General features: G+C 42.5%; 1 protein-coding gene across 1 annotated transcript in view; it reads left to right on the top strand.

The window, feature by feature from the left end:
• slc36a1 (solute carrier family 36 member 1) overlaps positions 1-10,000 on the top strand; it is a 32,394-nt gene that overhangs the window by 3,470 nt on the left and 18,924 nt on the right. The window contains exons 3-11 of the mRNA XM_069710076.1: positions 796-910; positions 1,025-1,115; positions 1,624-1,712; positions 2,929-3,018; positions 3,863-3,947; positions 5,389-5,616; positions 6,873-6,971; positions 7,286-7,452; positions 9,335-9,504. Coding sequence (XP_069566177.1) covers positions 796-910; positions 1,025-1,115; positions 1,624-1,712; positions 2,929-3,018; positions 3,863-3,947; positions 5,389-5,616; positions 6,873-6,971; positions 7,286-7,452; positions 9,335-9,504 — 1,134 coding nt within the window. The remainder of the gene's footprint in view (positions 1-795; positions 911-1,024; positions 1,116-1,623; positions 1,713-2,928; positions 3,019-3,862; positions 3,948-5,388; positions 5,617-6,872; positions 6,972-7,285; positions 7,453-9,334; positions 9,505-10,000) is intronic.

The raw sequence follows: 10,000 nt of genomic DNA, 5'->3' as shown, positions 1-10,000 counted from the left end.
ATCTAGGATTGATTTTTGACCTTATAACAATCCATTCAAAAACATTTTTTTTTTGCATTTTGCAAAGCTGCTGCAAAGGATTTATTATCATGTTAATTTTTAATGTTACAGTCATCCAGGCAGTGTTTGTGCTTCTTTGTTTTTGATGATGCTACTCTTGTATCGTCGCTTTAACTGGTCTTTTTAAAACTTTAATTGCACTTGAATTGTCAATATTTGTCGCGTGAAGCTCGTTGTGTGTTTTTAAATCTGCGCCTCAGTTTCATCTCCGTGTTTGTTTTTCACACCGTGAGCCGACATTCCTCCTCAGTACGAAATCATTCCTGTCACGTGTTTGTTCCAGTCAGCTGGTTTACAGAGGAGAGGAATTTCTCCGTTAAATTAAAAGTCAGGAGATATGAGTTTGAGATATGAGAGCCTGGAGGGATTTTAATACCTGTGAAGTCTTCTGCCGTCTGACCAGCGCAGCTTTAAACACATACAGACATAAAGAAGGAATTATTTATTTATATATATATATAAACCAATCTTATCACATGATTACTTGAATAGTGAAGGTTGTTGTTTGTAGTGAGAAAACCTCCCTCTGCCGCTCCACCTCTGCTCCACACAGGTTTATGGTGTCTTTCAGCTCATTGTTTCGGTTGTCCTCAGATCTACTCTTAGTTAGAGACCAGCTGGTGAATATAGTGAAGCAGATTTGTCCCTCAGCAGCTGCTAGAGACCAAAAAACGGAGCTAAAAGAGAGTTCAGGTGGATGAATGTTCATTTTAATGTTTTTTTTTTGGGTTTCAGGTTCTTTGTTTTCCGACCAGAACCCGTCAGAGATGGACGCTCTGTGCCCGTCTCCTCCCGGGCCGAACCGACCCCAACGTCACTACGAGAGGATCGGAGGACGGACGGGAACCTCGTGAGTAAAAAGCACTCGGGAGATTATTTTAAAAATGAAATATATAATTAGCCTGGTTTCTAACGTAGACGTGACTCATTTGTTTTGTTTTCTTCTTCTCTTCTCGCTGTGCAGCTTGTGCCAGACTCTGATCCACCTGTTGAAGGGGAACATCGGTACGGGGCTGCTGGGACTGCCTCTGGCTGTGAAGAACGCAGGACTGGTGGTGAGCACACACAGATTTATGACATCAGGTCGTTTACGGGTCACATGACGCGGTGCGGACAAACAAAATTAGACTCTGCTCTGTTCCTGTCCGATAGTCATGACTGAAATACAGACGAGGTGAAGCAGACGTTGCGGTCTGACTTTGTAGAGAGAATTTCATCTAAAATAAAAGAAGAAAAAGCTCTCACGAAGTCATAAACTTCTTTAAGAGTTAATGGCACTTAACTAAAATTGAGAAGATCTTCATGTAGCGGGTGTTTAAAACTAACAACATCCTGCTTCTTTTCCCTTCTTCTTTTAAAATGTGTTTGTTAATCTCTAAGACAAGAACTCATTACAGAATATAATCAATTCATTGTTTGTTCCCTGAAACATCAGAAAACAACGACAGACCAAAATCCAGTAATATTTCATTTACTGTCACATTAGACCAAGAAATGCAGCAAACTCTCACATTTAAGAACACAAAGATGAAATAACCGTGTCTCGTCTTTGTCTCCGTGCAGCTCGGGCCCGTCAGTCTCTTCATTATGGGCATCATCGCGGTCCACTGCATGACGGTGCTGGTGAAATGTTCCCACCACCTCAGCGTAAAGTAAGTTTAAAAACACACTTTAAACTGGATTTCTGTTAAATTAACTGACTTCAGCTCTTTTTAACATCTTCAATAAAATAACTTGATGTAAAAGAGGGAAACGGAGCATCAACCCCCCGACGGGTCGATGCTCGCAGTCATTAATCCAATGTTGCTTTAAAGCAGTTTGGCTCATTGATTAACACGCAGACACACACAGCTTCTGCTCTGCTGTGACTTGTTTACTTTAGCCGTCCACCTTTGCCAAACGGCGACTTGTTTGTTGTCTCTGCGGGACAGATTACACCTTATTTAGCTGCGTCTCTGCGTTCCCGCTGTGCGGTCGGACAGCAGGTTGGCAGTTCACGGTGCCCCGACGGACCTCCGGTCGCAGGTAGCGTCCTGCTGCAGTGACTCGTGTCACCAGTCCCATTATAAACCAATAGATTATGTAAGACAACTGAGCTGCTGGTGTGTGACAGCCGCGCAGATTATTGCAGCCTGTTATCAGATCAGATGGATTTGTGTGTGTGTGTGTGTGTGTGTGTGTGTGTGTGTGTGTGTGTGTGTGTGTGTGTGTGTGTGTGTGTGTGTGTGTGTGTGTTAACCCGCCCGTCCACGACGCCTCGTGCCCTTTGACCGGTTCACGCAGGGATCTGCAGCAGCAGCCACGCTAAAGAGGATTAAAAAGATCAGGAGCGTGAATGAAGAGCATCTACAACAAGTCACCGACACAAAAACAGCTCGTCTCAGTTGGACAGATGCGGCGAGAGAAAGTTCCCACGGGGAGATAATGATGCTCTTCCTGTTTTTTTTCTTTACAGTCATCACTTCCCTCCTTCATTCACATCGAGGAGCCACAAACACACCAAACACATAAAGTTATCTATGCACATATGGAAGGAAAACTAGTTGATCGCCGGTTTCCCCCTCCAGGTTTTTATTAGCGTTGTTTCCCAACCTGTGTGTGCTATTCTTAGCAGCTGTAATGAGACCGTGTTGGTAGTTTATCATTTCATAACGTGGTGCTTATCTGCTCTTACGTCACCTCCCCTCACTGCCAAGTGTTCGTCCTACGAGTTTCATTTCTGCTTTAGGCTTCTTTATTTTATTTTTTTTACATCTTTGTTCTGACGTGTCAGGCTGTGAAAAGTTCTCCAGGAAGATCAATTTGTAACTTAAACTTGTGAAGCGACGACAGTTAAACAGACGTGAACGTTTTCCTTCCTCCTTCCAGGATCAACAGGCCGTCTCTGACCTACGGCGAAGCAGTGCAGTATGGGATGGAAAACGTGTCGTGGCTGAGGAGACATTCACAATGGGGAAGGTGAGGAAAATGTTTTACCGGATATGTCGTCATGTTTTCCCGTCTTCCTTTTTATAATCACATCCTAAAGAAAATATTCACTTTCAGTTTAAGGGTTAGTTGTTTCAAAAGATGTTTAAAATAGAAAGCGTCCACCAATAAAGGAATAAGGAAGCAGCAGCTGTTAAAAGGATGTATTAGTATAGAATTATTATTTTGAGACGATGGACATTATTTGGAGATTATTAGAATATATACAGAACTGTGAACAGTTGGCGTGAAAATAGCAGAAATTTAAAGGAATAATTCAGCATTTTGGGGAAATGTACTTCTTTGATGAGAAGATTCATCTGAAAAAAAGTTCCCAAAATGGACGTTTTCCTTCATTAGGCAGTTATTTAAACAGGTGCCACAGGAAATAGACAAATATGGACACAATAAGCGGAAGTAAAATACTTAAGTTTCAATACTTTAAACTCCTCAGGTGAATTAAAAACGACTGCATTTTCAGTGTTTATTCTTTCCATCTGAAAGCAGTTGTACCGAGCTCAGTTTGAAAACACTGAACAGATAAAGTCAGAATATCCTGTGAGCTTGTTTGGGTTTTATTTATGCGAGAGCAGAGTTTGAGGAGGCAGAGCTTTATATCAATAACATCTCTGCCAGGTAAGAACATCCATCTCAACTGTTTATATGAGATGCAGTGTTTATAAGGAATTTATCACCTGAGATAAAGAACATAAAAAAAAAAAAAAAAGGAAATGAGAAATCCAATATTTGGCCCTCGGTGTGCTTCCTGAAGTAATATTTGTTCCTGTACTTGGTGTTCGTCACAGTTTTTTTTTTTTTCTCTCCTTCATCTCAGACGGACGGTGAATCTGTTCCTCATCATCACCCAGCTCGGCTTCTGCTGCGTCTACTTTGTCTTCCTTAGTGACAATGTCAAACAGGTTATTATCTCTCACACACACACACACACACACACACACACACACACACACACACACACACACACACACACACACACACACACACACACACACACACACACACACACACACACACACACACACACACACAAACTTTTATCCTGGCTCCAATGCCTCTTGAACATTTTCTGTTTTATATGTTTGACGAGCGGCTTGATGATTAAAAAAAAAGAAGCACAAATTGAAGTGTGCGAGCTGCGAATTAAAATGTTCTGCGAAGTTAGGTTGGTCGATCAACATCAGTGGCTGTTTTACGAACAAATTTTTCTGACCGCTGGTACATAAACGTTTGTGATTTCACCCTGCACATTAAAACTGGAGCAGAGAAATGTCAGATTTCGTGTAAAAAAAAAAAAGTTACGTTGAGGCAGCCGAATCTAGTAAGTACCTGTTTTTAACACGCATTAAGTAGGCGTGTTGTCGTGTTGGTGAACCCCGTTGCCATGGCGCCACAGTTCAGCTGGTCTGCAGTGAATGTTTTTCGCCTCAGAAGGTCCCAGTGGAACTCTGTGTTGACAGTGTGACTCTGGGGGAGGAATTCACGGTTGCGCAACTCCGCTAACATCAAAGAAAACCCCACCTGGTGTCGGGATGGTGAAGCTCCGCCCCCTCTTTGAAACGTTGTCACTCGTGGCTTCAGCACCGGAGACGACACCTGCAATACTTCTCAGACCTTATATAAACCTGAGTCTGTTTCCTCTGATTGGAATGAAGGTTTTTTTTGTTTGTTTTGTTTATCTTTCAGTTTCTCTCGTTCTGTAACAGCGACGGCTGCGTACGTACGTGGACTCACTGAGCGTGACGGGTTTACACATACCACACTAGATAGGAAGAAAAAGGTCAGCGGCAGTAGTTGGTTTACGACAACAGCAGCAACTCGGATACGACTTCACAGCATTCAGACCAACTTTAAAACCGTTCATAATGAAATCTGGGATGGAGAAAAATATATACCACATCACATTTCTGCTTTGTCATGGTTTCATAACTTCTCTTTCATTTTGTTGCCTTGAATTAAAAGGGCCTACAGCAGATTACAGTGTAATCTACATTTTGTGTTTGGCTCATGTCTGGTACATAACAAAACAACAACCACAAATCAAACTCTTAATGTGTCTGCATTATAAATGGCTGTTTAACATGGTGGATAGAGTTGTGATTTGTGTAGCGCAGCTCGCTGCCACTAGATGGTGCCATCCGTCTTGTTTATTTTCCTTTTCCTTCAGCTTGAGTGCAATAACGACCGATTGGTCACAGGAATCGCTCTCTCTTTTCCAGATCTGTTTGTAATGATGTGACGCATTTTGATCGATCGTGTAGATAATCAGTTGCGAGTTGTTTTCTCCTGTAAATCTGAAGCTCCAGATGAGTTTGGTGTCTCTGACCTGTCCTTCTCCACCAGGTGGTCGAGGCGGCCAACGCCACCACCTTGAGCTGCCACGTGAACTTCACCAACCAGACCCAGGTCCTGGTGCCGAGCTTCGACTCCCGTGTCTACATGCTCTTCTTCCTGCCTGCGTTCGTCCTGCTGGTGTTCACCCCCAACCTGAAGTACCTGGCGCCGCTCTCGCTGATTGCAAACCTGGTCATGACCGCCAGCCTGATCCTCATCTACTTCTACTCACTCACGGTAACCAACACCTTCACTCATTTACTCCAGATCCGCAGTTTCCCAAGCGGCTGGTCCGTACTATATTTGTTGGGATCCAGGATTTGCACGTCGTGGCCTCAGTTTGTGACTCTCTTGTGATATAACAACACTTAAATCATAAAGAAAGCATTTACTTTGCTGAGACATAAATTCTTCCGGGTTCCTCACAGGACTCTTTCCGATCTTCCAGGTTCAAATAAGTACAATCCCACCCGGACAAGAAGAAGAGTCTATTTATTTTACACTGAAAGTTGTTGAATATAAAGTAATTTGCAGTCGTTTTGATAAAAAACAACAAAAAAGGTTTGTCCCAAAACTTAAACTTTGAATCTTGTCTCTTCTAAGCAGCACCAGTCCAATAAAATAAATAAATGTTGTGTTTTAGATCATTAGATAATATTCAGAGGTCTGTTTAAAACTCTGTTGCACTTATGTGTGTTAATAAAGACGACCAAAAAAATGTGCAAATAAAGCAGTAAACTGATGTGAGCGTTTCTTCGTTGAGGCTCTATATATATATATAGGCTCTCGAGCAGTCTGCACTGAACAGATATATATATATAGTCTGCACTGAACAGATATATATATATATATATATATATATATATATATATATATATATATATATATATATATATATCTGTTCAGTGCAGACTGCTCGAGAGCCTCAACGAAGAAACGCTATATATATATATATATATATATATATAGCGTGTCGCAGTGCTCTTGAGAAACAGTCCTGCCCTCGAAAAGAGCCAATTTCTTGCATCGGAAACCGTACAAAAGAGTTGGCGCTAAGAGATGTATGTGGCCCGCAGGGTGTGTCTGCAGCTGATGAACAACCCCGAACAACACATTCACTCTCAGGGAAAAGTAGAGCGAATACAAACACTCTGGATTCACTTTCTTTTGTTGCTTGTGCTGAGTTTCTTCCCTTTTATATTCTACCTCTGACTTTAACACTCCAATGTGTGATGACGTTATTATAGAAACATTTGCCTCACTTTAAAAAGAGCTGCGTCCCATCGCCACTCTCGCTTCTCTCGATTGATTAATTCCCAAAGTCCTGATCTCTTCCTAATGTGCTGTGATATCGAAAATAAATCGCTCTTTCTGACGATACCGCACGTTTCTCCGTACGACAACGTGTTTTCAGCTCATCTAGTTTTGAAATCACAGCAGACCGTCGAGTTAAAAGTTTAATTTGTATTTCTCTTTTTGCGTTCTCCCTGCAGAACATCCCGTACCCCATCAACCTGCCCAAAGTGGGCCGAGCTAAAGACTACCCGCTCTTCTTCGGGACGGCCATCTTCGCCTTCGAGGGGATCGGAGTGGTACGTGAGCGACCGCTCACACACACACACACACACACACACACACACACACACACACACACACACACACACACACACACACACACACACACACACACACACACACACACACAAAATGTTAGCGCAAATTTAGCCTTCATTATCATTTCCACGAGCCCAAAATCAAAAGATGCTGCGACCCCGAGAAGAAGAAGAAAAGGAAAGGACGTTTCAGAGTGAACCTCCTGACGTTGCTCAAATGTCATTGAATTATTTGGGGTCATTGTCCCGCTGACGGGTCCGGCTTGTCTCCTTTTGTCTCGGCGGGTCGGCAGGTCCTCCCCCTGGAGAACAAGATGCAGAAGCCTCAGAAGTTCAACATGGTGCTCTACCTGGGGATGGGCATCGTCACCTTCCTCTACATCAGCCTGGGCACCATCGGATACATGTGCTTCGGGGAGCACATAGGTGGGAGCATCACTCTCAACCTGCCAAACTGCTGGTAAGACGACATCATTGTGATCTGGATTACATATTTTAGGATGCTGAACTTTGTACTGTTGTTTTCTGCCTCTGATTTGTGTGTTTGTCAACATGCAGAACGAAACACTCGAGGCTGGACGTTTCATTTTAAAAAGGTGCCCTGTTTTCATAAAGCCATTAAACTGCCACGCAGACACGGAAACTAGAAATTAAGTTTCCAGAGGCTCTCGCTGCTTCCTCCTCTGCTTCCTCACACTGTGCGTTTTCGTTTTTATATAATCTACCAAAATCAGCCGCGCTCGTGTGCCGAGATAATCTCAAAAGATTTCCATTAAAAATAAACACACAAGGAATGACAAAAAGAAAATCTTCAAGCGAGTGCTCAGCAAGTGGCTTACTGGAGTGCAACCAGAAAATATCATGATCTAACAGCTCCTTTAACCTCTTTTAACATATTTTACACCCACTCTGCACTCGAGCTGTCGGAGTTCATCATCGTTACGTCTCCTGAATGTGTTTAATTATTAAAGTTCAACAAAACTCAAAAATTTCTAACTTCAGCTGCCATTATTGGGGTTGGTTGAGTAAAGCTTTTTTTAAAAAAAAAATGTTTTTATGACGTTTCTTGCCCTCAGCGCTCCTTCAGACTTACAGACATCTTTATCCAAAATATTTACATTATTTTGTTTGACTTTTATCAATGAAACATGATTCAACTGAGCAACTTCGGAATAAATTTCCAAAAACCCATCCCAAGTTTAACACATCAAAACCAGGCTACTGGATGTGTGGTTATGAAGTTGTATAAGTTGTATGTGTAGTGAATGTTTAAATCCACAGTTCTTCTGTTGTACTGACAAACACTGGCCACTAGGGGCAGTCTCCAGAAAAACTCTTTCTCCAATAGACTCCCATTCAAAACGCATCAACTTTCCTCCTGAAATACAGAGTCAGTAAATATTTTCCATAAGTCATGATGGTGTCATTAGCTAAAAATGTCCTCTTTCTGATCAGTGTCTCCTTCTGGAAATAATACCATCATTCATTAGATATTAGGCCTCAAAGAGAGCTATGTTTGGGGTGCAGCCAGGTTTCTGGTATAGGTGGGCGGGGCTTAGTGTCCTTGGGTTCTCCTCTTCAGCTCGTACAGAAATATTCTAAAATGACAAAACTTCCCGACTATCAAAGAATGTTTTTTTTTTTCTTCCAGGAAAGCACTTTGCAATTCCCCCCCATTTTTGCAATTCATGAACTGAGCCAATCAACACATTGATTTTTTATTCACAATGCATATTCATAACATCTGTTAATACTTTTCTCCTCCTGACAGGCAGCTAATCATAAATCTGCCCTAATTACACTCATAAGTTATGAAGATTGATCTCCACCTCGCAGAGCTTAAAAAAAAATACTATCTTGCATAAACAGATATTGTCTCGTGGCTCCATCCGTCTCAACTCTCAGGAAGTAAAGTTAGTAAAAAAAAACCCACTCCGATTGGATTTGTGTTCTCATTACTTTGTGAATATCTCAGCGGCTGCAGGAGAGGGACGTAACGTCGAGGTGCCTCCCGTGACTGGACCGATGGCGCCAATTAGTCGAGTAGATTAACTGTTCAATGAGGTTGAAAACTCAAAGACTTTAATTACTGTCGTCTCCGTTGGAAACGGTGAAGCAGAAGACAAGTCTATGTTTGATGTTTGTTTTACAATTGTAGCAATGGATTCCTCTTCAGCTGGTAATTTGCTTTTGATGGATCGTGAATGTAAAAAAATAGAGGTAAAATCTTAACGCACCTTTAAATAAGACTTACTGTTTTCTTTCTGTGACTCACTGAGATAAAACTTTACATTTAGTCTTTTTCAGCCTCATTTACCCCCCTTCTCTCCCTCTCTCTCCAGGACGTACCAGGCGGTGAAGCTGCTCTACTGCTTCGGGATCTTCATCACCTTCGCCCTGCAGTTCTACGTCCCGGCGGAGATCCTCATACCGCCGGTGGTGGCCCGTGTGTCGGAGAGGTGGGAGACGCCCGTCGACCTGGTGCTGCGCACCATCCTGGTCATCTTCACCTGTAAGTGTTGGAGCCACACAGTTCGGGGTTTTTTTTTGGTGGCTGCCACCGAATGTGAAGTTTCTCCGCTTTGCGAGCCAAACTGCAACTGGTGTGTCAGGAAGTGCTGAGAGATTACAGAGCAGTAAACAAAGGGCAGTGATGCCTTCTTGCTCCTTCTCTCTCCGTCCTGTATTTCAGCTCTGAGCAGGAACCCCAGGACGAGGTCATGTTTGTGCCTCCGTCGTCCTCGCTGCTTTTTGAACCTGCTTCTGTTGTCTGCCTCCTTTTCTTTTATTTAAATTTTTTAGGCTTAATTTATCCCAAAAATATGCAGTCGGCATGCCAGCTGGCGCTTAAAATGAATCCCAGCCAACAAACGAAGGTGTTTTTTGTTTGCTTTTCCTCTCTCTCGTTTTAATAAGTCACAAAACGACAAGCAGCTCAAAATGTGCTCTTTGACCGCTGCTTTTTCTTGTTGTTGTTGTTTTTTCATTGAGGCGCTTTTATCGGCAAC

The sequence above is a fragment of the Brachyistius frenatus genome, unplaced genomic scaffold (genome assembly GCF_029030835.1).
Source record: "Brachyistius frenatus isolate BFR_SWC_R1_liver_20210118 unplaced genomic scaffold, ASM2903083v1 Contig_89, whole genome shotgun sequence".
In the NCBI taxonomy this organism is placed as follows: domain Eukaryota; kingdom Metazoa; phylum Chordata; class Actinopteri; family Embiotocidae; genus Brachyistius; species Brachyistius frenatus.
Note: the sequence above shows the minus strand (reverse complement) of the source record. Positions and strands in the feature narration are given on the sequence as shown.